Raw genomic sequence first — 26970 nt, forward strand, 5'->3', positions numbered from 1 at the left:
GAAGCTTCTGTATATGACACTTAATATTACTTGTTTCCTTTTCTTATTATGCAATAGGACCTGGGATGGCGAGGTACAACCCCTACTCATTCACACTGACATACACACACACGCGCTTATTTTATACACTATTCCCATTTACAAATTTATATATTTCCTGACAGGAATTTCAATAATCGCACCTAATTACTTGTTTGTTTTCAAATGTTATAACGGGCACGTCTTTAGATCCTAGCATTTTATATGAAATTGATCAGGCTGAAATTCCATGTCACACATTCGACTTACCTGAAGATTGTCTGCACATAATTGACAAATTTTCTTTCAAAGTGCTTACTCTGAATATAAGAAGTCTTAACAAAAACTTCAATGCTTTCCTTGTGCTTCTGGCTAGGTTAATGATAAATTTGGACGTGATCGTCCTTACTGAGTGCTGGATACATGAAGATTCTATAATCCCACAAATAGTCGGTTACACTTCTCATAGAACAACGAAGTTCATTAATCAAGCTGGTGGCGTCGTGGTGTACGTCAGCGATCGGTGGGAGTGCGTGGTAAAAGAGCCTGATTTCGCTGAGGCCAATTGTCTGTGCGTAACCTTAAATAAACAAGTTACTCTATACGCTATATACCGTTCTCCCTCTTTCACTAACATTGACCCATTTTTGGACTTTCTAGAAAACAACCTCAAGAACAATGGTAATGGTAATTGTAAGATAGTTGTAGGAGACATTAATATCAATATATGCCCTGATAGTAAACAGGATTACAGCGCTCGCTACCTATGCTTGCTGGCAGAACTTAACTTGTCCCCTACGGTCACCAAGCCAACGAGAAAGGATACATGTCTTGATCATATTAATATCACCTCTAAATATTATTCTGAATCTTTAATATGTAAATCGGATATCACAGACCATGATCTTATTCTGGCTGGGGTACATTTAAATCAACCGAAACATAAAAAACCTACACGTATCATGAAGAAAATTAACTATCAAGCAATAGAAGAGTATCTGAAAAAAATTGACTGGTCAACTGTTACTTCTAAAAAACTGGTGAATGAAGCTGTCGATGAGTTTGATGCAATATTATCTGGTATTTTGGAATCACACTCAGAAACTATAACTGTTAGTCGATCTAAATTTACAATCCAGCCCTGGATGACTCCGGGCCTTCTACGTTGCTCTAGACACCGAGACCGACTGCACGCCAAAACAAGACGAAATCCTAATGATCTCACTGCAAGAGCTATATACACTCGCTACAGAAATTTTTACGTTAATTTATTGCGAAAAGTCAAAACTTCATATGAATCCAACATTTTAAATCAAAATAAAAATAATACAAAAAGACTTTGGAAAAGTATAAGAAACATCACTTACAACAATAAACGTAAAGTAAAATGTATTAACCTTCTTAAAATAAAAAATACTGAACATGAATCACTAGATGGCTGCAATGAATACTTCACTAATGTAGGCCCAAGCCTAGCCAACAAAATTCTCTCTGAAATAAACTCGAGCCAAATAGATCTTGCTAACGGTATTAGGTTGAATAATAGTCTATCTGATTCTTTTTTCATGAATCCAACTGATGAGGCAGAAATTGGAAACATTATTTTAAAACTTAAACCTGACAGTGCTCCGGGTCTTGATGGACTAACTAATTCACTCCTGAAAAAAATCAAAAACCATATTGTTCAACCTCTCACATACATATGTAACTTGAGTCTTACAGAGGGCACATTTCCCGACTCATGGAAAAAAGCAGCTGTCACTCCGGTGTACAAAAGTGGGGACAAAAATAATTTTGGCAACTACAGACCCATTTCGCTTCTAGGATCGCTCTCTAAAGTCTTGGAAAGAGTGGTAAACAAGCGCGTGGTAAATTTCTTTGAAAAACATAATTTATTTAGTCAAAAACAATTTGGTTTCAGGAGTGAGAAATCCACCGAAGCCGCTATAACAGAACTAACAGATAAAGTCGCTGAGCATTTAGATCAAGGAAAGGCCTGTGTCGGAGTGTTCCTTGACCTAGCCAAGGCCTTCGACACAGTGTCGATCCCTATCCTGATTAGGAAATTGGAGTTATCCGGGATACGAGGAACTCCTTTAAAATGGATGCATAGCTACCTGTCGGGTCGCACGCAGTGTGTAAGGGTTAATGAACAAGTCAGTAAGCTCAGACAAATAACTTTTGGTGTGCCCCAAGGCAGTATACTTGGACCAACTTTGTTTCTGATTTACATTAACGATTTGACTTCATTAAAACTGACCAATGCAGACATTGTGTGCTACGCAGACGACACGGCAATCGTATTTCATGGGGCCTCGTGGGACGACGTAATCACCTCTGCCGAAAGTGGTCTAGTCACAGTGACAAAATGGCTTCAAAGCAACCTATTGACTCTGAATGCAGACAAAACAAAATATTTATGTTTTCACAAAACAGCTACTTCAGCTCCGCAATCCCCAAGTGTCTTAAAAGTTCACTCATGCATTAATTATTCGTCATGTAGCTGTCAAACTATAGCGCGAGCCTCGTCTCTAAAATACTTAGGCGTTATCCTAGATGAGAAACTCAATTTTACAGACCATATTCGTACTACGGCGAACCGTATCAGAAAACTGATATACATTTTTAAAAATCTCCGGGATGTCATGGATAAGACTCTGCTCAAATCTACTTACATTGCCCTAGCTCAATCCATTATTACCTATTGCATATCAGTGTGGGGTAGCGCAGCTAGTACATATCTAATACTTCTAGAGAGAGCCCAGCGTTCATTACTAAAGGTAATTTTTTCAAAACCGAGAAGATTCTCAACACAATGCTTGCATACAGAAAGTGAGGTCCTTACTGTGCGCCAACTGTTTATATTGCGTAGCTCGACCATAGCACACAAATATGTACTTAATATGCCAAATTATGAACAACTACTGGAAAAGCGCATTTTTACTTTCCCGTTACCTGAACTTAAGACTCACTTTGCAAAAAGATTCGGCTTATACAAACACTTATCGATATATAAAATAGTTAATAAAAATTGTGATATTAAAACTTCTTCAATAAGGGAAGCCCAAATTAAAGTTAAAATATGGTTAAGCACTTTGAACTATGGTGAAACAGAAAAAATATTAACGTTATAACACACACACATATGGGCGCGCGCACACACACACACACACACATACACACACACAAACACACACATACACACATTACACACACACATTCTTACTTTTAAAGTAACTTATACCCATCCTTCTAAAGGTTCCTCTCCCTGTCCTATCTAGTTTTGTTAAACATCCTTATTATTAGTATAGTAATAGACACAAAATTTGTAGCATAGTATACTTACTGTCTCTGTAGTAGACTTAGTATTGCTTACATTAAGTTAATTTACATAACTAGGTTAATTTAGTTTTCTTTAGCGCATAATCATTTTAATTGGCAATTCAGGAAAAGTGACATCCTGCGATTCAGGCATAGCCTTGTGCAGGTGTTACAGGCAACATCTACATTTTAAATAAGTATTTAGCAGTGTTTAACTATAAGTAATACCTACTGTAACATATGTCTAATCATAAGTTTCACTGTATCAATAAACTATTTTCATTTTCATTTTTCATTTTCAAATATCGCGCCTATAGAGATATAAAAACGTTATCATGTAACAGTAGCGTAGCGTCGATACAACTCGATTCCCAACGGATTCCCTAAGTCTGCAGTATCTGTAGAAGTCCATACAAAACAGATCCCAAAAACCCCTCCGGCTTTACCAACTAAAAATGTCACGTGTCGCCACTATTAGCTATAGCTACGTACGCTGACATGGTTCTAGTATGAATTTTTGAACAAAAATAGTAAAATCAATTGCCTAGAGAAGGACACAACTAAGTAAGTACGTATTATTTAGAAAGTTCCAGAATGACAAAGTACTTTTCCCCTCACTAGCTCGGAAACACGTGTTTTGTCCTTTAATACCAGCGGGTAAAAACGCATTTTATGCACTAGTGGGTAAAGTAATTTGACCTTGAATAAAGTCAAATTAACTGCTTTAAAATTGATAAAAGTAGGTGAATCTAGTAATAAAGATGATTTACCACCTGTGGATCTACTGGAAGCAGTGATAAACGCATTTTTGCGTTGTAGTTTCCTCGCTATAGTGAGGGGAAAAGTTTTGTGTTATGAGTGTAACCCACAGATGTCATATATACCATAGATCAAGCAAACGTATCTACTTAGCGTGCCAAATGAACTCAGTGAAATCCACTGAGTTTTCCGTCTTTACTCGCAGCTTGCAGCAATCGGGCGTCAATTTTTGTAAGTTGAAGTCAACCAAAACATAAAAAATGCCTCGTTACGTGATATTCAATTGCAATAACACAAAAATTATATACAATCAAGAGCCTGAGACATAATTAATTGAGATACGGTTGTACTCACGTTATTATATCGCTATTGCTGCGACATGTTTCGGGCCAATCGGAGGCCCCTCTTCAGGCGTATAGGAGTTCACGCGACGGCTAGACTCCGCAAACTGAACGCGCCGCTCGCCGCTCCGCCCGCTGCGCGCGCGCTGATAGGACGGGGGAGGGGGGCGCAGAGCAGTCTGCTGCTGTAGTTGTTGTGTAGAGTTCTGGCAGCGCGATTGTGTCGACCGATGGAGGTAAGCACACTGCACTCACTGTGTCCACACGATTGTCAAAACACATTTTCTGCTTCACATTAGGTATAACCGGTTTCCATGCTGGTGGCAATATCCAGCCTCCGTCCCGATTGAAATCGATCCTCCATCGGTCGACACAATCGCGCTGCCAGAACTCTACACAACAACTACAGCAGCAGACTGCTCTGCGCCCCCTTCCCCCGTCCTATCAGCGCGCGCGCAGCGGGCGGAGCGGCGAGCGGCGCGTTCAGTTTGCGGAGTCTAGCCGTCGCGTGAACTCCTATACGCCTGAAGAGGGGCCTCCGATTGGCCCGAAACATGTCGCAGCAATAGCGATATAATAACGTGAGTACAACCGTATCTCAATTAATTATTTGAATATGTCTCACGGAAGTTTAACGTGTATAGCCTGAGACATATTTAAAATTACAGGCAAGAATCAACTTCAGTACAAAATTTGACACGCTCGGCCCCTATACAAATATATGAATTTGTTTCTTCTATCTACATTAAGTTCTGTGGTGTAACCCGAGTGGGTGCAAATGTATTTTTCCCCTCACTAGCTCGGAAACACGTGTTTTGTCCTTTAATACCAGCGGGTAAAAACGCATTTTATCCACTAGTGGGTAAAGTAATTTGACCTTGAATAAAGTCAAATTAACTGCTTTAAAACTGATAAAAGTAGGTGAATCTAGTAATAAAGATTATTTACCACCTGTGGAACTACTGGATGCAGTGATAAACGCATTTTTTGCGTTGTAGTTTCCTCGCTATAGTGAGGGGAAAAGTTTTGTGTTACACTCGGGTGCAAATGTATTTTACTTCTCGTGTGTTCAAAAACTCGCAAGTTCAAGATTCTATTCTCGAACCACTCGCTTCGCTCGTGGTTCAACTATAGAATCCTTTCACTTGCTCGTTTTTCAATTCCACACTCGGCGTTAAAATACAACTTTGCCCCCTTGTATAACAAATAACTATTACTTCTCGTGTGTTAAAAAACTCGCAAGTTCAGGATTCTATTCTCGAACCACTCGCTTCGCTCGTGGTTCAACTATAGAATCCTTTCCCTTGCTCGTTTTTCAATTCCACACACGGCGTTAAAATACAGCTTTGCCCCTTGTATAACAAATAACTATCGGTCACTGTTTTCAACAATCTTTATTAAGATACAGCAGGGCAAATGTAACTGGTTCATTTTTTCCATGTTTTACAATGTTTGCATTATTAAATAGAGTGTCCACCGGGTACATAATAATGGTAGGCGTGTTCAGGGATATAAGTACTCGTAAAACTCAACATCATAGTGTAATAATAGAAAAAATTAATTAGTTACAATTGCCGTCCAGTCGAGATTTTCCCCGCTGTACCTTAATCGTTCCAAAAATATATACCTACCTAAGACAAAAATTAATCAGTTCCACGTTCTAGCTTTACCTGATATAATGATTCTATATAATTCATTATCATTACATACTTAGATAATTTTTCGTACTTTGAACCTTGAGCTAAGTACAATTTATATAATTTACGCGATTATTGATTTGATGTTGTCATGTTTTTAACCGACTTCAAAAAAAGGAGGACGTTCTCAATTCGACTGAATGTTTTTTTTTATTGTTTTTTTTGTATGTATGTTACTCGATATCTCCGAGAATCATTACCCGATTTTCAAAAATTTTTTTTTAACAGTTATGACACTAGCTGCAAACCTTCAAGAAAATAGCGTACACCCATCTTAAGAGGATACGGTAGCGAAAATTCTAAAATGGAAAGGAGCCCCCCTTTCAACTTGGGAATTTTAGTTAAATATACAAGTGTTATTAACTAGATTTATCGAAAAATTAAGCTAGGCTGCGTCAGGGACACAGCCGCGATGGATAACGTGAAACGTTGTGTGGACCACCGCTGTTGAGGAGGGCATAGTTAGTAACTAAAATAGCGAAGGCCGAAGGCCGAGCTCCGCGTAGGGCCGAAGGCCCGAAGCGTCTCTAGTCTGAGAGGCACCCAAGCATGCGAGGCCGCAGGCCGAGCTCCGGACAGACAGTGCTCCCATGCAAACATTAATAAAAGTGTCTAAAAAGCGAAGCGGCGGGCCGGAGGCCCAACGCTGAGTTTCAAAATCCAGCGAAGGCCGAAGGCCAAGCTCCGCGTAGGGCCGAAGGCCCGGAGCGTCTCTGAGAGGCTCCCAAGTACGCGAGGCCGCAGGCCGAGCTCCGGGCAGACAGTGCTCCCACGCAGAACAATAATAAAAGTGTCTAAAAAGCGAAGCGGTGGGCCGGAAGCCCAACGTTGAGCTTTGAAACCCAGCGAAGGCCGAAGGCCGAGCTCCGCGTAGGGCCGAAGGCCCGGAGCGTCTCCGAGAGGTTCCCAAGCATGCGAGGCCGCAGGCCGAGCTCCGGACAGACAGTGCTCCCATGCAGAACAATAATAAAAGTGTCTAAAAAGCGAAGCGGCGGACCGGAGGCCCAACGCTGAGTTTCAAAATCCAGCGAAGGCCGAAGGCCGAGCTCCGCGTAGGGCCGAAGGCCCGGAGCGTCTCTGAGAGGCTCCCAAGCACGCGAGGCCGCAGGCCGAGCTCCGGACAGACAGCGCTCCCATGCAGAACAACAATTAAAGTGTCTAAAACGTGAAGCGGTGGGCCGGAGGCCCAACGCAGAGCTTTGAAACCCAGCGAAGGCCGACGGCCGAGCTCCGCGTAGGGCCGAAGGCCCGGAGCATCTCTGAGAGGTTCCCAAGCACGCGAGGCCGCAGGCCGAGCTCCGGTCAGACAGTGCTCCCATGCAGAACAATAACAAAATTGTCTAAAAAGCGAAGCGGCGGGCCGGAGGCCCAACGCTGAGCTTCTAAACCCAGCGAAGGCCGAAGGACGAGCTCCGCGTAGGGCCGAAGGCCCGGAGCGTTTCCGAGAGGGTCCCAAGCACGCGAGGCCGCAGGCCGAGCTCCGGACAAATGGTGCTCCCACGAAGAACAATAATAAAAGTGTCTAAAAAGCGAAGCGGCGGGCCAGAGGCCCCACGCTGAGCTTTGAAACCCAGCGAAGGCCGAAGGCCGAGCTCCGCGTAGGGCCGAAGGCCCGTAGCGTCTCCGAGAGGTTCCCAAGCTCGCGAGGCCGCAGGCCGAGCTCCCGACACACGGTGCTCCCACGAAGAACAATAATAAGTGTCTAAAAAGCGAAGCGGCGGGCCGGAGGCCCAACGATAAGCTTCGAAACCCAGCGAAGGCCGAAGGCCGAGCTCCACGTAGGACTGAAGGCCCGGAGCGTCCCTGAGAGGCTCACAAGCATGCGAGGCCGCAGGCCGAGCTCCGGAAAGATAGTGCTCCCAGGCAGAACAATAATAAGTGTCTGAAAAGCGAAGAGGAGGGGCGGAGACCCACCGCTGAGCTTCAAAACCCAGCGAAGGCCGAGCTCCGCTAGGGCCGAAGGCCAGAAGCGTCTCTGAGAGGCTCCCAAGCACGCGAGTCCGTAGGTCAAGCTCCAGACAGACAATGCTCTCACGCAGAACAATAATAAAAGTGTCTGAAAAGCGAAGCCTTTTTACGTTTAAATAAGTGTTCCGCATGGGAGCACTGTCTATCTGCAGCTCGGCCTGCGGCCTCGCGTGCTTAGAAGCTTCTCAGCTTAGGTGCTTAGGTCTTCTCTTGGTTCGTAGTTAATAAACATCAACTTCCCTACAATCCCCATAGTAATTAAGTATATTGCGAAGGCCAAATGCCGAGCTCAGCGTAATAGGGCCGGAGGCCCGGAGCGTCCCTGAAAGGTCCTAAGTACGCGAGGCTGCATCTGAATCTGAATCTGAAACTCTTACCAGGGCAACTACTACTGTTAGAGGCAAACTGATCACACCAAAGGTCATTAGGTCATTACCCGAAATTGACTTGTCTAACACTTATCGTGGCAAAACGACAATGCAAAACACTAATGGTAAACAAGAGGCAAAATACAAAAGACAAGACCGTGGGGCCTTCGGGCCCTGCGCACCACCAGAAAAAGTACTATACATACAAATAAATAAATAAATATTGCACGACACCTTAGATCAACCTAGCCCCAAACTAAGGAAAGCTTGTACTATGGGTTAGCACCCATACCTATACATATTTATATGGCTACGATATACATACTTATATAGATAGAAAATACTTACATAGGTACTTATTATACGTAGAAAACATCCATGACTCAGGAATAAATATCTGTGTTCGTCAAACAATTAAATGCCCCTTACCCCAGAAGTAGTTCAGTAAGCTCGAACCCAGGACCGCGGCTTAGCAGGCAGGGTACAATGTACAACCAACTACGCCAGACCGGTTGTCTAAGTGTAAGTATATTATAGCTAAGTATACCAACATTTAAAGTAGGTACGTATAACGTCGCTGGCACTCATAGTACAAGCTATTCTTAGTTTGAAGACTTCGATGCTAATAGGTTCGTTCTGCGTGAGGTGTCTTCCAATACATATATTTTAAGTTTTCGACATCCATAGTAATTAGTTATTACTGAAATTTTGAATGAATGAATGAACATTTTGAAAAAGACCAAATTCTCAAGAAGCCGCTGTCGGGTCCTATTGCCGCCGCTCCGGCCACAGATTCTGATGCATTATTTGAGGATATTAATATGTTATACTTTACTGAATTTGAACTACAATGAATCAATTTTGCTTGATCTTTGTACTAAAAATATTTTGCGTCAGTGTAATGTTTTAAATTTTGCATACGATGACCTTAAACGAATCGAAAGAGACAAGATTGCTTCGGTATGTTATATCAGTTATATGTACACATTATGCGGCCGCCGCCGGCGCCAAAAATTGTAATGCATATTTGAGGAGATGAATAGGTTTTACTATATAAAATGTATATTTATTGTAATCCTTATTAGTTAGTCTTAGTATTTTAAGTAATCTTTTACGGTTTTATGCTTTAATTTTTGTATACGTTGGCCTTAACAAATGGTAAGAGACAAGATTGCTTCGGTATGTTATATGCGGCCGCCGGCGCCATAAGTACATTCTAATGCATAATATTTGAGGAGATGGATATGTTTTAATATAGAAAATGTATATTTATTCTAATCCTTATTGGTTAGTCTTAGTATTTTTAGTAATTTTTGATGGTTTTATGGTTTAATTTTCCCATACGATTGCCTCAAACGAATCGAAAGAGTCACGATTGCCAACAAGTTTCAGTACATTGCCAGCCGTTGCCGCCGCCATAGTTTCTAATGAATTATTTGATAAGATGAATAAGTTTAATTATAGATAATGTATATTTATTTTAATCCTTATTAGTTAATCTTAGTATTTTACGTAATTTTTGACAGTTCTATGCTTTAATTTTTGCATACGATGGCCTCAAATATGAACAATCGCCAAATTTCTGTAAAAAATGACACATTATTGAATTTTTCCAGCTGGTCATAAACAAATATGTTAGTCTTTTATAATATTTCGATAAAACAGCACTAGATCTATCTATCAATATCATTAAACTATACGGCACAGTACAATTTTTGTGAGTAATTGTTAAACAAACACTGCAAAAAACGTCATTTTTGGCCCGAATGGAACGCTTTTACCGCAAAAGTGGCGCCACCTATATCAGCAAACTATGTATGTCCGAGTAATGGCTACTTTCCTCTACACATTCATATTAAAATTGTTTATATGGGTATTATAGTTACAGAGATATAAGCCGCCGCGCCATAACACTTTTCGTTACACCTGGTTTTCGGTCCGGTCACTCTACTACGGGTTTTTAAAGACGTTCACCTAACGTTTCACGTCAAAAAAAATTGTCCATTAAGAACAACTCAGTCAAAAGATTTTTTCGAAATATCGAGGTTCCGCTCTCGACTCTTTCAAAACTTAATCAATCGGAACGAAATTTGAGAATCTGAATAACAATGAAATAATCTGTGTTTAGCTTTTATGGTTAATTGTTACCAATCTTGAGTATCACACCTCTTTTTGCGCCACAATGAAAAAGGCCATTTTTGGAAACTTTTGATTGGCTCTAGAGTCTTTAAAAAGCAGAATATCAAAAAAATCTAAACGGTCCGACACAGATAAAAATAATAACAATCTGTGTTGAAAAAAATCATTGCTCTATCTTCAAAAACCAGGGAGGAAATAGTCTTGAATGCCGGCAACCACAGATGTCATATATTGGCTTCGTGCGAAGTGCATGGAGGGGGTAAGCAAAGCGATTGCAGTGCTTGCGGTGGTCAAAATCGACACTGATTGTGGTTGTCATCTATCAAAACTCATAAAATATAATACAATGTGTAATGTTTGATATGGGGCATCAATGTTGTTTCGTTGAACTGTTAATTGTAAAAATAATGGCACATCACGCATGGCGCGGTCCTGGGTTCGAATCCCGGTAAGGGCATTTATTTGTGTGATGAGCACAGATATTTGTTCCAGAGTCATGGATGTTTTCTATGTATATAAGTATGTATTTATCTATTTAAGTATGTATATCGTCGCTTAGCACCCATAGTACAAGCTTTGCTTAGTTTGGGGCTAAGTTGATCTGTGTAAGGTGTCCCCAATGAAATGAAATGAAATTGTTTATTTTCGAGTAACTAATGACTCATACAATTTGTTAGTAAGCTTACGTTTAAAATGTTAGTACTTAAACTAATAATAATAATTACAATATATTTTCACTGCTGGGTGGCTAGCCGAATGGCACAATCGCTCACGAAACGAAGCGCTAGTAGATATCTATCTCTATCGCGCTTGCGTATTGGCGCGACAGAGCCAGCGGCGTATCGCTTTCGTTTGGCGTCGGAGAAATGCCATTCGGCTACGGGGCCTGGAAACATGCATTTCACAGCAGTGTCGCATATACGGACAGTCCAATCTATCCGCTAACATACACAGGATAGGGTTGGGGCTGGCCCGCACCCGGCGCACTAGGGATGTACACCGTTTGCGCATAGTCGTATAAAAACAGTCCACGTGCGCTTCTGCAAACATCCCTGATGCGCTGCAGAAACGAGGCAGCCCCATCAATACCCGGAACGCGTTGTTGTACTGGATCCGAAGGGCTCCGTAAGTCCGCTGCGTATAGAATTTCCATAGGCTGCATGTGTACATGGAAGTACAATACGCTCTAAATAAGGTAAGTTTTACCTCCTTTGTACACCGCGCAAACCTACGTGAAATCATATTTGCCCTAACCGACAGAGCCCTCCGTTCTCGTTCTACGTCCATATTATCTTTAAGGTCAGACGTAACAATATGACCTAAATATTTGAAGCTCCCCACTCTCTCAAGTGGAACATCATTGAGATAAATAGGAGGAACCTCATTTATCCGATTTTTTGGGTCAAATACCATCAAATAACTTTTTGTTATATTGTATTTAAGGCCGTGTTCATGGGCGTACTTCTCACATACATGTAACAATTAACGTGCCGACACTACCAAAGCCGACGCGCTGAGCAAAACCATGTCGTCTGCATAGCTTATATTGTTTACGCAAACTGCATCTATATGACAGCCGACACGCATCTTACCCAGCGCCTCAAGTAGTCCATTCACGTACAGATTGAAGAGTGTGGGCGAGGTTAACCCGCCTTGCCTCACGCCACAATCCAATCTGTACGGGTCCGAAATCGTGCCTGCCCATCTAACACTATTGACCTGGCCCCCATACCAGTACTTAAGTATACGGATTGTCTCTGAGGGTACTTTAATAACTTCCAGCTTCTTCCACAACACATCGTAGGAGACCAGGTCAGAAGCTTTAGATAGGTCTAAGAAGGCAGCATAGACTGGTGTTTTCCTATCCACGTAATATTTGACAGTATACTTAAGGCACAGTATCGCACTTTCAGTGGATAGACCAACCAATATTTATTTATTTATTTATTTATTTAAATAGTCGTTGCACGTTCTATGCGTTTCTTAGAGCACACTGGAAATTGGATAAGTGGATATGGATAAGTATATAGGTACCTACTACATACCTACCTACCTCAGAGCATATAATAAAAGAGAGCTGACAAGCCGCCGGCGGACGTTTTTTTTTAATACCACGTCGTCAGTGGCAAACAGGTATACGGTCCGCCTGATGGAAAGCGGTCACCGTGACCTATGGCAAAGAGGATCGTATATTATAGAGAGTTACTGTCAAAGTAAAATGTGTAATCACAGTGTAAGATTGCCATCTCTCGACATAGGCTTACAACTTTTGAACAGATTTGCCCATATTCTTAGCTTGATATGTGTTAAAATGTCAAATATGAATATTAGCGCCATCTAACCATTCTAACCAAGCGTTCCCCAAAGGTGTAACGCCATCTAGGCCACGGTACCTTTTTCTCTATGGCTCAGAGGTACGTTTTTTTCTTAGACTTTATCTGTCTATACGGAGTTACATAATATGTCTTTGCCTATGGTAAACGTTTCGCACTTCGCAGTTGTTAGCTCATTGGTCAAAAGCATCCTACAGTAACAGTTGTCGTTGTGTGCGTGCGTGATGACACGACTCGCTGGTTATCCAGTTGTGTGTGGGACTGTGGGTTAAAGAACTTGCGACACGCGTATTCAATACACATCCCCCATCTCCTTTCCTAAGTATATCTGTTATGTGATTGGTACTCTAAAAGAAAAATTAGCACAGGTGTCCACATATTATCTATGTATATGTAATCAGCTGATTACCGTGTGCAAATCTACAATTTAATGAAGTTCCTATATTACTTATAAGTATGTACATATGTAGGTAATTAGGTATCAACGATTTCAAAAGTAAGGACAAGGCAAACTGTTCCACCTGTTACGCCGTGGTTTGCGTGGTCTGTCACACGACGGTCGCGCGACCGCGATGCGACGCGACGCGGCGCCATGAAATCAAACCTTCGATCTCTACGGAAGTGTTTTAGGTCGGCGACGTTGATGAAGTATCGATGATAAGCGATGAGATGGGACGTGACGGCGACACGACGACGACAAACAAAATGGAGGATCTGCGTTGGCTTTTAGGAGAACAAATAGAAAAAAATAGTTGTAAGTACATATTTTTCTTACGTAAAATGTAACAAGTGTACCTAATTATTAATCGGAAAAATATCGAATAATTATCTTGATAAATTCGAACCGTGCTGAACACAGTGTGCACCATCTTTGGCAGCCATATGCCACGTCCTTACAAAGTAATACATAAGTCAATGATGTACATAGATTAATTATCACTCGGAACATCTTTATCTCATAGAGCTGTTATAAAAGGATGACATCTGACGCAGGTTTTCAGTGTCCACTTGGAGAGGTGTCAAAATGAAGACTCTTTTGGTTTTGTTCGCACTCGCGGCTGTCGGCAGCGCTAGTAAGTTTAAAATTATAATATACGAGATGGCGCGCGAAGAAAAACGCATGAAAACTCGAAAATTCGCGTTTTCCGGGACCTAAGGATAAGTTAGACCGATTTTTCACCCCCAAAAACCCCCACATAACAAATTTCTGCGAAATCGTTAGAGCGGTTTCCGAGATCGTCAGTGTAAATAAATATATATATAAATAAATAAATAAATAAATAAATAAATATACAAGAATTGCTCGTTTAAAAGTATAAGATATACTCCTTATTCGTGTAAAGCCTGAGTAGATGTTATTTGACCCTGAAAAAGTGTCGCTACAAACCGCTTTCATATGGCAATAATGTGCCGACGTCATATGTAATGGGGACAGCGTGTACTGGTTACCCATTAATATTTGTAGAAAATTGTGCGTGATTATAATAATTATTTATAATCGCTAAATTCAAGTACCTATAAATATTATTAAGGTAGGGTAATATTTAACCTGTGTATCGACCTCTAACTTCACTTTTCGTTGTATGTATTGTTTACATCAGTTCACTGTTTCCTGTGTGGCTTGCACACTTTCACTGTAATTTTAAATATGTAACACAGTTTTTTTTAGTAACATATTGTGTATAATACTTTTCACTCAACGGATAACTGTTATTGGCCTAAGACTATGTAAAAATACCTATGTAAGTTGAATATTTACGGCTGTTGTTGTCCTAAATACCAATAAAAAAAACTTAAACATGGTTTTATAGAATCAAAATTTAATAGGCAAGGTTTTGAGACTCGCTACTTCTTTCCGCACAGCCTAAAATCCATAAATCCATTAATCGAAGTCATCGATGTTTATTTTCTTCCTGCGTGGGTCCTTGTTCTGGACTGGTGGCAATTATGAAACGGCCTCCTTAATTCTATAAATATTTTTCACGGCAGAGCTTAAATAAGAACAAAAAATTTATTAAGCTAAACGCGAAACCAACTAATCAATACAGGAGAACCGCACTATAAACTGTCAGTACCGGTCAACAACTGATTTCAGAACATTGGTATCGAAATGCTGTGAAATCCTTCATCCTTTTTTGTTGTAAAGAATTTATGATGTTCATTATAATTATTTTCACTTTTATTAATATTATTTTCCGCAACGTGGCGACGCCGACGGCGAGGGTCAAATAAAAACTTGTCAGGCCTACATAACCTATTAAACCAATCAAATCTTATGAAATAGTACCTACATTGCAATACAAGTACGGAAAATTGGAGATTCGAAACGAGTGACGATAAATTAAAACACGGCCGAAGGGAGGAAGTGTTTTTAATCGACACGAGTTCCGAATTCCGTCTGTGTTATAATTTATAATCTATTCACAATATTTATTTTAAAACATTCAATTTACTTTTACAGGTATCTGGAAAGGCGGATACAGAAGTAAGTAATATTTTCTACTTAAGTACTTTAGGAAAATAATTATACATACTATTCTTCATACACTCAACTCATTTGCAAGAAATGTCCGAACCTGGTACCGGAATTAAACTCCGGTAAAAGTACCGGGAATATTTCTCCCTCGTGGAGGATATTTGCGGGACGGGAAAATTTCCAGTACTAATCTAGAAGAGATAATTTTTGACTGCACTGATCAACAATTTAATAGAAGTAATATTTTTCTTTACCGTGTCCGTTCGTTCCCGTGGCATAATTTCATTGAAAAAAAAATCATAATTATTTGCAATGAAATAAATAATTAATTAATCATGTACAACATCCTTGAGCAAAACATTTGTGTGTATAAATAAAATGACACAGAGAAGGTTTCATACATCTTTGTGCATTTCTAAACAAGCATCATCATTACAGTAAGGTTCGACATCGGCGTGATCTTCGGCCGCAGTTTCTTCTTTGACATCCCGCGCACACTCTCCGAAGCCGTCTCAGAGCGATGGGTGCAGCGGACCCCGCCCTTGGGCCTGCCCGTCACCTCCGTCACCATGTACTGCTACTCAGACAACGTCGTCTGCAACTTCTACGATAGCAACGGCGACGTAGCTGGCCTGCAGATTGGTGTAAGTTTCATTTCATAGCATTTGTTTACTCTCTCTCCGAGGCCGTCTCCGAGCGATGGGTGCAGCGGACCCAGCCCGCCGGCCTGCCCGTCACCTCCGTCACCATGAACTGCTGCACCGACAATGCCATCTGCAACTTATACGATAGCAATGGCGACGTAGCTGGCTTGCAGATTGGTGTATGTTATTATGCCACTGCCTATGAGGTGCCTACAAGTAAAATTGAATCTGGTGTAAAATGTAAATACTATGCTAGGTTTACGACTTACCTAGGTCATATAGTCATACTAGGGTTGTCCGGTCTCCTCGCTATGTTTTCCTTCGTCGAAAGACGACTAGCAAATATCAGATTTCATTTTGTACATAAGTTCCGAAAAACTCATTTCAAAACCGTGAATCGAAAGCCATACGCTCTTACTGACTGCTATAAGCTACCAACGCTTTGAAAAACATGCAATTCACTATGTATAAGTTGTTCACATCCCTTTGTCTCTCTCTGAACGAGTGCAACTTAAATTTAAAGCTGTCCGTTTCAAGCTGTTATTAATCTGAATCCACTTATAAAACTTTCTGTTTTTTGTGAACAAAAAGTAAATAATTTTAAAATCTTCTGCAGCTGAATAAGAACAAATTCACCCCGCACTTCGACAACATGGAGGACGCCGGTTTCACGACCTGGACAGTCAATGGTGTCGATTACTGGACCATTCAGCAATACTTCACCACTGAAGGTAACTCAAGATAAACTAGTGCTATTATTTAGTTTCTTACATTCCAAAAAGTCTAAGTAGGAGTCTGTCTTATCTTCTTAGGATTACTTGCTTTACTACAATGATTGCATATTTTACCTATTATTTATTTAGACAGAACCTGCATACAAACACTGATCCAATACAATTTTTTGCTCTCAAAGCACTCTAGCATAGGTAGGTACTTGATGCTACTTTTAGGTCTGTTTTTGTATTTTTAAGGACATATTCATCATTTCTCTTGTCCACTGAAACTGTTGCTCACATCTAGAGCCAACTATTCAAAATTATTCATTTCCCATCTTTTTACAACATTGTACACATATTTTTCACAGAAATCCTCTCCAGCCGTGTTGCCAGCCCTACCAGGCGTGAAAACGAGAACAAGGTCACCGAGAATGGCGGTGTGTGGGTGGTGGGACCACACAAGGAGGTCGTGCACATTTCCAATTCGACCAGCACGATTGCTGACGAAGGTCTCTTCACCAGACAGGCTTGCATTCCCTGGATGGGTAAGTTAAATATTAGGATAAAGGCAAGACCATTTTGTATTTAGATGTACTGCAGTCAACCAATTGGAAAGCTAGGCCACTCTACAACCATGTAAAAATGACAATCAGTAAGAGATTTCTTACAATCTGACTTATAACGTCACTGTGACATAGTTCTACAGTGGCCTAGGGTTCCAATTGGTTGACTGTACCTACCTAAGATTAATGTAATTTACTCTTGTGTTCGTTTATGATCTGACCTTCAGAATTAGTGTTAACATAATATACCGTTACTCCCGCAAACATTGAAAACATCCAATCGCTTTCTCCTTCCACAGGTCGCCACTACTATTACAGGATGACGGAAGACCTGAGCTGCACCGATGAGCCCCTGTTCCCGTGGTTCGGCCTCGTGGACTCCGGAGAGCTCGTCGCCACCGGCTTTGTGATTCCTGGAAAATTGAACCTCGACCGCAACTCAAGGGACTGGTTCGAGCATCCCGAGAGCGCTGCTGTCAAGGTAACTAACGAGAAAAAGTTAAAAATCCAAAAGTTGAAGTTAGTGGGTTCAAGCTTCTTATATACCATACCAGGGTGCGTAGCCGAATACACAAACGCTCACGATAATATCTCTTTCGTAGCTATCTATCTCTATCGCTCTTGCGTATTGACGCGACAGAGCCAGACTACATTTCTGCGGCGTTTGCCGTCTCAGAAATGCCATTCGGTTACGGGGCCTGTACTTGTTTAGTTCCACGACCAAACAGTACCAGTTCTTCAGTATCAGTAGTTCTTTTGGATGGGTGGAACGTGATTGGCAATGAGCATGCCTATCGGTGACAGAAATCCTTTTAATGCGCTCGCGACTGATATGCCAATTCTTAAATTTCAGTTACCAAGAGTGCAAAAACAAGGCTAAAAAGAGGACGATTGACTAAGAGGTATTGATTTCACTTTTTTTTATTTGTTTCAGGCGATCGTACCCGACGGTCCCGAGTGCCTGTACAACTTGGCTTCCAGCCCCGGTCTCGTCACCATGCACGTCTACTACATCGACCAGCCCTGGCTGATTTCCTGCGTCTTCCAGTAAACTGATGATGGTTTTAATGCCAAAATAAAATATTACGTTTAAGCAGCTGTTTTTGTTTTCTTCTTATGTCAGTGGGATGTAGATAAAAGGAAGCATCAAAGGCATGATCCTTCCTATATTTTTTTTTTCTTCAAAAGGAACCCTTTCTAAAATAAAATTCATTACAAAGTACCTTACTGTAATACAGAGCTAGTAAATAGCACTAAACGTAGCTCGTTTTCAACGACAATGTTTAGTTTTATTCTACACTTGATCATTACTTGAATCACAAACATAATTAGCAATAGGCTACTTATTTTCTATTTATAAGCAAGTGTCTTTTTGCCAGAATTTAATTAAAATCTGCGGGTGTAGCACACTAGTTCGACCGTGACCAAGACCGTGGGGCCTTCGGGCCCTGCGCACCACCAGAAAAAGTACTATACATACAAATAAATAAATAAATATTGCACGACACCTTACTCAGATCAACCTAGCCCCAAACTAAGGAAAGCTTGTACTATGGGTTAGCACCCATACCTATACATATTTATATGGCTACGATATACATACTTATATAGATAGAAAATACATAGGTACTTATTATACGTAGAAAACATCCATGACTCAAGAATAAATATCTGTGTTCGTCAAACAATTAAATGCCCCTACCCCAGAAGTAGTTCAGTAAGCTCGAACCCAGGACCGCGGCTTAGCAGGCAGGGTACAATGTACAACCAACTACGCCAGACCGGTTGTCTAAGTGTAAGTATATTATAGCTAAGTATACCAACATTTAAAGTAGGTACGTATAACGTCGCTGGCACTCATAGTACAAGCTATTCTTAGTTTGAAGACTTCGATGCTAATAGGTTCGTTCTGCGTGAGGTGTCTTCCAATACATATATTTTAAGTTTTCGACATCCATAGTAATTAGTTATTACTGAAATTTTGAATGAATGAATGAACATTTTGAAAAAGACCAAATTCTCAAGAAGCCGCTGTCGGGTCCGATTATTGCCGCCGCTCCGGCCACAGATTCTGATGCATTATTTGAGGATATTAATATGTTATACTTTACTGAATTTGAACTACAATGAATCAATTTTGCTTGATCTTTGTACTAAAAATATTTTGCGTCAGTGTAATGTTTTAAATTTTGCATACGATGACCTTAAACGAATCGAAAGAGACAAGATTGCTTCGGTATGTTATATCAGTTATATGTACACATTATGCGGCCGCCGCCGGCGCCAAAAATTGTAATGCATATTTGAGGAGATGAATAGGTTTTACTATATAAAATGTATATTTATTGTAATCCTTATTAGTTAGTCTTAGTATTTTAAGTAATCTTTTACGGTTTTATGCTTTAATTTTTGTATACGTTGGCCTTAACGAATGGTAAGAGACAAGATTGCTTCGGTATGTTATATGCGGCCGCCGGCGCCATAAGTACATTCTAATGCATAATATTTGAGGAGATGGATATGTTTTAATATAGAAAATGTATATTTATTCTAATCCTTATTGGTTAGTCTTAGTATTTTTAGTAATTTTTGATGGTTTTATGCTTTAATTTTCCCATACGATTGCCTCAAACGAATCGAAAGAGTCACGATTGCCAACAAGTTTCAGTACATTGCCAGCCGTTGCCGCCGCCATAGTTTCTAATGAATTATTTGATAAGATGAATAAGTTTAATTATAGATAATGTATATTTATTTTAATCCTTATTAGTTAATCTTAGTATTTTACGTAATTTTTGACAGTTCTATGCTTTAATTTTTGCATACGATGGCCTCAAATATGAACAATCGCCAAATTTCTGTAAAAAATGACACATTATTGAATTTTTCCAGCTGGTCATAAACAAATATGTTAGTCTTTTATAATATTTCGATAAAACAGCACTAGATCTATCTATCAATATTATTAAACTATACGGCACAGTACAATTTTTGTGAGTAATTGTTAAACAAACACTGCAAAAAACGTCATTTTTGGCCCGAATGGAACGCTTTTACCGCAAAAGTGGCGCCACCTATATCAGCAAACTATGTATGTCCGAGTAATGGCTACTTTCCTCTACACATTCATATTAAAATTGTTTATATGGGTATTATAGTTACAGAGATATAAGCCGCCGCGCCATAACACTTTTCGTTACACCTGGTTTTCGGTCCGGTCACTCTACTACGGGTTTTTAAAGACGTTCACCTAACGTTTCACGTCAAAAAAAACGATTTAAGTGACTACTTAAGTCGATAAAAAAACTAAGCCATGTATAGCTAAAAATGTTCTAAATGGCCTAGACTATCACCTATTTTCGGCTTTGCATCTGGTTACCAAAAAAAAAAAGAGTAAATATAAGATACCAATTGTTTTGTCGACCGATTCAGAATGTGGAATCTTGAGCATTGCGGGGGATTCAAGTCACGTAGGTTAAATTAATTTGTTACACGTACACACCAACACGTGGAAAATATTAACTGCAAAACATCAAACAATTTAGTACATATGATTCATTTTTTTTTAAATTTATGAGTCAAAATCATTGTTAGTTCCCAACGATGCCAAATTACAAACTAACAGCATTCAGTCGATTTCACCCTAGCGATATATCTACGTTTGTAACTTAACAACAACTGTTCTCGACACACAAACGGTTTCATATAATACCTTCATTCATTTTACGACTTAAGTCACATTTTTGGTGCTCGGTGAATCCAGGCAGGCAAGCGTGGTCGTGTGATAAACGATATGACGTCAGGCCGTCCTTTTCGCATGATTTGTAAACGCGATAGAGACGCACCGATGCGATAAAGTTTATCGAACTAGTGTGCTACACCCGCAGATTTTAATTAAATTCTGGCAAAAAGACACTTGCTTATAAATAGAAAATAAGTAGCCTATTGCTAATTACGTTTGTGATTCAAGTAATGATCAAGTGTAGAATAAAACTAAACATTGTCGTTGAAAACGAGCTACGTTTAGTGCTATTTACTAGCTCTGTATTACAGTAAGGTACTTTGTAATGAATTTTATTTTAGAAAGGGTTCCTTTAGAAGAAAAAAAAATATAGGAAGGATCATGCCTTTGATGCTTCCTTTTATCTACATCCCACTGACATAAGAAGAAAACAAAAACAGCTGCTTAAACGTAATATTTTATTTTGGCATTAAAACCATCATCAGTTTACTGGAAGACGCAGGAAATCAGCCAGGGCTGGTCGATGTAGTAGACGTGCATGGTGACGAGACCGGGGCTGGAAGCCAAGTTGTACAGGCACTCGGGACCGTCGGGTACGATCGCCTGAAACAAATAAAAAAAAGTGAAATCAATACCTCTTAGTCAATCGTCCTCTTCTTAGCCTTGTTTTTGCACTCTTGGTAACTGAAATTTAAGAATTGGCATATCAGTCGCGAGCGCATTAAAAGGATTTCTGTCACCGATAGGCATGCTCATTGCCAATCACGTTCCACCCATCCAAAAGAACTACTGATACTGAAGAACTGGTACTGTTTGGTCGTGGAACTAAACAAGTACAGGCCCCGTAACCGAATGGCATTTCTGAGACGGCAAACGCCGCAGAAATGTAGTCTGGCTCTGTCGCGTCAATACGCAAGAGCGATAGAGATAGATAGCTACGAAAGAGATATTATCGTGAGCGTTTGTGTATTCGGCTACGCACCCTGGTATGGTATATAAGAAGCTTGAACCCACTAACTTCAACTTTTGGATTTTTAACTTTTTCTCGTTAGTTACCTTGACAGCAGCGCTCTCGGGATGCTCGAACCAGTCCCTTGAGTTGCGGTCGAGGTTCAATTTTCCAGGAATCACAAAGCCGGTGGCGACGAGCTCTCCGGAGTCCACGAGGCCGAACCACGGGAACAGGGGCTCATCGGTGCAGCTCAGGTCTTCCGTCATCCTGTAATAGTAGTGGCGACCTGTGGAAGGAGAAAGCGATTGGATGTTTTCAATGTTTGCGGGAGTAACGGTATATTATGTTAACACTAATTCTGAAGGTCAGATCATAAACGAACACAAGAGTAAATTACATTAATCTTAGGTAGGTACAGTCAACCAATTGGAACCCTAGGCCACTGTAGAACTATGTCACAGTGACGTTATAAGTCAGATTGTAAGAAATCTCTTACTGATTGTCATTTTTACATGGTTGTAGAGTGGCCTAGCTTTCCAATTGGTTGACTGCAGTACATCTAAATACAAAATGGTCTTGCCTTTATCCTAATATTTCACTTACCCATCCAGGGAATGCAAGCCTGTCTGGTGAAGAGACCTTCGTCAGCAATCGTGCTGGTCGAATTGGAAATGTGCACGACCTCCTTGTGTGGTCCCACCACCCACACACCGCCATTCTCGGTGAGCTTGTTCTCGTTTTCACGCCTGGTAGGGCTGGCAACACGGCTGGAGAGGATTTCTGTGAAAAATATGTGTACAATGTTGTAAAAAGATGGGAAATGAATAATTTTGAATAGTTGGTTCTAGATGTGAGCAACAGTTTCAGTGGACAAGAGAAATGATGAATATGTCCTTAAAAATACAAAAACAGACCTAAAAGTAGCATCAAGTACCTACCTATGCTAGAGTGCTTTGAGAGCAAAAAATTGTATTGGATCAGTGTTTGTATGCAGGTTCTGTCTAAATAAATAATAGGTAAAATATGCAATCATTGTAGTAAAGCAAGTAATCCTAAGAAGATAAGACAGACTCCTACTTAGACTTTTTGGAATGTAAGAAACTAAATAATAGCACTAGTTTATCTTGAGTTACCTTCAGTGGTGAAGTATTGCTGAATGGTCCAGTAATCGACACCATTGACTGTCCAGGTCGTGAAACCGGCGTCCTCCATGTTGTCGAAGTGCGGGGTGAATTTGTTCTTATTCAGCTGCAGAAGATTTTAAAATTATTTACTTTTTGTTCACAAAAAACAGAAAGTTTTATAAGTGGATTCAGATTAATAACAGCTTGAAACGGACAGCTTTAAATTTAAGTTGCACTCGTTCAGAGAGAGACAAAGGGATGTGAACAACTTATACATAGTGAATTGCATGTTTTTCAAAGCGTTGGTAGCTTATAGCAGTCAGTAAGAGCGTATGGCTTTCGATTCACGGTTTTGAAATGAGTTTTTCGGAACTTATGTACAAAATGAAATCTGATATTTGCTAGTCGTCTTTCGACGAAGGAAAACATAGCGAGGAGACCGGACAACCCTAGTATGACTATATGACCTAGGTAAGTCGTAAACCTAGCATAGTATTTACATTTTACACCAGATTCAATTTTACTTGTAGGCACCTCATAGGCAGTGGCATAATAACATACACCAATCTGCAAGCCAGCTACGTCGCCATTGCTATCGTATAAGTTGCAGATGGCATTGTCGGTGCAGCAGTTCATGGTGACGGAGGTGACGGGCAGGCCGGCGGGCTGGGTCCGCTGCACCCATCGCTCGGAGACGGCCTCGGAGAGAGAGTAAACAAATGCTATGAAATGAAACTTACACCAATCTGCAGGCCAGCTACGTCGCCGTTGCTATCGTAGAAGTTGCAGACGACGTTGTCTGAGTAGCAGTACATGGTGACGGAGGTGACGGGCAGGCCCAAGGGCGGGGTCCGCTGCACCCATCGCTCTGAGACGGCTTCGGAGAGCGTGCGCGGGATGTCAAAGAAGAAACTGCGGCCGAAGATCACGCCGATGTCGAACCTTACTGTAATGATGATGCTTGTTTAGAAATGCACAAAGATGTATGAAACCTTCTCTGTGTCATTTTATTTATACACACAAATGTTTTGCTCAAGGATGTTGTACATGATTAATTAATTATTTATTTCATTGCAAATAATTATGATTTTTTTTTCAATGAAATTATGCCACGGGAACGAACGGACACGGTAAAGAAAAAATATTACTTCTATTAAATTGTTGATCAGTGCAGTCAAAAATTATCTCTTCTAGATTAGTACTGGAAATTTTCCCGTGCCGCAAATATCCTCCACGAGGGAGAAATATTCCCGGTACTTTTACCGGAGTTTAATTCCGGTACCAGGTTCGGACATTTCTTGCAAATGAGTTGAGTGTATGAAGAATAGTATGTATAATTATTTTCCTAAAGTACTTAAGTAGAAAATATTACTTACTTCTGTATCCGCCTTTCCAGATACCTGTAAAAGTAAATTGAATGTTTTAAAATAAATATTGTGAATAGATTATAAATTATAACACAGACGGAATTCGGAACTCGTGTCGATTAAAAACACTTCCTCCCTTCGGCCGTGTTTTAATTTATCGTCACTCGTTTCGAATCTCCAATTTTCCGTACTTGTATTGCAATGTAGGTACTATTTCATAAGATTTGATTGGTTTAATAGGTTATGTAGGCCTGGCAAGTTTTTATTTGACCCTCGCCGTCGGCGTCGCCACGTTGCGGAAAATAATATTAATAAAAGTGAAAATAATTATACTGAACATCATAAATTCTTTACAACAAAAAAGGATGAAGGATTTCACAGCATTTCGATACCAATGTTCTGAAATCAGTTGTTGACCGGTACTGACAGTTTATAGTGCGGTTCTCCTGTATTGATTAGTTGGTTTCGCGTTTAGCTTAATAAATTTTTTGTTCTTATTTAAGCTCTGCCGTGAAAAATATTTATAGAATTAAGGAGGCCGTTTCATAATTACCACCAGTCCAGAACAAGGACCCACGCAGAAAGAAAATAAACATCGATGACTTCGATTAATGGATTTATGGATTTTAGGCTGTGCGGAAAGAAGTAGCGAGTCTCAAAATCTTGCTTATTAAATTTTGATTCTATAAAACCATGTTTAATTTTTTTTTATTGGTATTTAGGACAACAACAGCCGTAAATATTGTTGTTGAATAACTTACATAGGTATTTTTACATAGTCTTAGGCCAATAACAGTTATCCGTTGAGTGAAAAGTATTATACACAATATGTTACTAAAAAAAACTGTGTTACATATTTAAAATTACAGTGAAAGTGTGCAAACCACACAGGAAACAGTGAACTGATGTAAACAATACATACAACGAAAAGTGAAGTTAGAGGTCGATACACAGGTTAAATATTACCCTACCTTAATAATATTTATAGGTACTTGAATTTAGCGATTATAAATAATTATTATAATCACGCACAATTTTCTACAAATATTAATGGGTAACCAGTACACGCTGTCCCCATTACATATGACGTCGGCACATTATTGCCATATGAAAGCGGTTTGTAGCGACACTTTTTCAGGGTCAAATAACATCTACTCAGGCTTTACACGAATAAGGAGTATATATAATTTTAAACTTACTAGCGCTGCCGACAGCCGCGAGTGCGAACAAAACCAAAAGAGTCTTCATTTTGACACCTCTCCAAGTGGACAATGCAAACCTGCGTCAGATGTCATCCTTTTATAACAGCTATCAATGCAAAATTTAATTATCTATGAGATAAAGATGTTCCGAGTGATAATTAATCTATTGTACATCATTAACTTATGTATTACTTTGTAAGGACGTGGCATATGGCTGCCAAAGATGGTGCACACTGTGCTCAGGACGGTTCGAATTTATCAAGATAATTATTCGATATTTTTCCGATAAGAAATAATTAGGTACACTTGTTACATTTTACGTAAGAAAAATATGTACTTACAACTATTTTTTTCTATTTGTTCTCCTAAAAGCCAACGCAGATCCTCCATTTTGTTTGTCGTCGTCGTGTCGCCGTCACGTCCCATCTCATCGCTTATCATCGATACTTCATCAACGTCGCCGACCTAAAACACTTCCGTAGAGATCGAAGGTTTGATTTCATGGCGCGGCGTCGCGTCGCATCGCGGTCGCGCGACCGTCGTGTGACAGACCACGCAAACCACGGCGTAACAGGTGGAACAGTTTGCCTTGTCCTTACTTTTGAAATCGTTGATACCTAATTACCTACATATGTACATACTTATAAGTAATATAGGAACTTCATTAAATTGTAGATTTGCACACGGTAATCAGCTGATTACATATACATAGATAATATGTGGACACCTGTGCTAATTTTTCTTTTAGAGTACCAATCACATAACAGATATACTTAGGAAAGGAGATGGGGGATGTGTATTGAATACGCGTGTCGCAAGTTCTTTAACCCACAGTCCCACACACAACTGGATAACCAGCGAGTCGTGTCATCACGCACGCAAACAACGACAACTGTTACTGTAGGATGCTTTTGACCAATGAGCTAACAACTGCGAAGTGCGAAACGTTTACCATAGGTTGATGTAAACAAACATTATATTTTAACGATTTTTCGTTAATTTTAAATACATCGAATAACAAGAGCTACTATTTCAAGTGTAATTTAGGTAGATAGATTAAAAACACATGGATATAATACCAAAAATCAGTTTCCAAAGCCATTACTCACGGTATAAACTTCCAACCCCAGTCTACAGAAAGAGTCAATAAATTGGTGCTGGCAGGGCATATAAGGAATCTTGAAGAACATAGGAGTAATGGTACAAGTTCTTCGAGTTAGTGATATGGTATCCGCTAAAC

The 26970-nt window shown here is 40.1% G+C and overlaps 2 protein-coding genes across 2 annotated transcripts; one reads left to right on the forward strand and one right to left on the reverse strand.

The window, feature by feature from the left end:
• The first annotated feature begins 13937 nt into the window (after positions 1-13937).
• Positions 13938-18441, forward strand: LOC125232943. Its single transcript, XM_048138794.1, has 7 exons — positions 13938-14017; positions 15406-15429; positions 15859-16064; positions 16681-16795; positions 17149-17325; positions 17643-17824; positions 18278-18441. The coding sequence occupies exons 1-7, from the start codon at positions 13969-13971 to the stop codon at positions 18392-18394; spliced, it is 870 nt and encodes a 289-aa protein (XP_047994751.1). The 5' UTR covers positions 13938-13968; the 3' UTR covers positions 18395-18441.
• A 3083-nt stretch (positions 18442-21524) lies between these two features.
• On the reverse strand, positions 21525-25841 carry LOC125232849. Its single transcript, XM_048138642.1, has 7 exons — positions 25728-25841; positions 24538-24561; positions 23902-24107; positions 23171-23285; positions 22641-22817; positions 22142-22323; positions 21525-21688 (listed from the first exon to the last, which is right to left on the reverse strand). The coding sequence occupies exons 1-7, from the start codon at positions 25774-25776 to the stop codon at positions 21572-21574; spliced, it is 870 nt and encodes a 289-aa protein (XP_047994599.1). The 5' UTR covers positions 25777-25841; the 3' UTR covers positions 21525-21571.
• Positions 25842-26970: the final 1129 nt, after the last annotated feature.

Source organism: Leguminivora glycinivorella, chromosome 13 (genome assembly GCF_023078275.1).
Source record: "Leguminivora glycinivorella isolate SPB_JAAS2020 chromosome 13, LegGlyc_1.1, whole genome shotgun sequence".
In the NCBI taxonomy this organism is placed as follows: Eukaryota; Metazoa; Arthropoda; class Insecta; order Lepidoptera; family Tortricidae; genus Leguminivora; species Leguminivora glycinivorella.

Coding starts and splice junctions, on each gene's coding strand:
- LOC125232943 (XM_048138794.1), top strand. CDS start 13,969: ATGAAGACTCTTTTGGTTTTGTTCGCACTCGCGGCTGTCGGCAGCGCT. Junction 16,796..17,148: donor GCAATACTTCACCACTGAAG/GTAACTCAAGAT, acceptor TATTTTTCACAG/AAATCCTCTCCAGCCGTGTT. Junction 17,825..18,277: donor CCGAGAGCGCTGCTGTCAAG/GTAACTAACGAG, acceptor TATTTGTTTCAG/GCGATCGTACCCGACGGTCC.
- LOC125232849 (XM_048138642.1), bottom strand. CDS start 25,776: ATGAAGACTCTTTTGGTTTTGTTCGCACTCGCGGCTGTCGGCAGCGCT. Junction 24,562..25,727: donor CGCGGCTGTCGGCAGCGCTA/GTAAGTTTAAAA, acceptor TTACTTTTACAG/GTATCTGGAAAGGCGGATAC. Junction 22,818..23,170: donor GCAATACTTCACCACTGAAG/GTAACTCAAGAT, acceptor TATTTTTCACAG/AAATCCTCTCCAGCCGTGTT.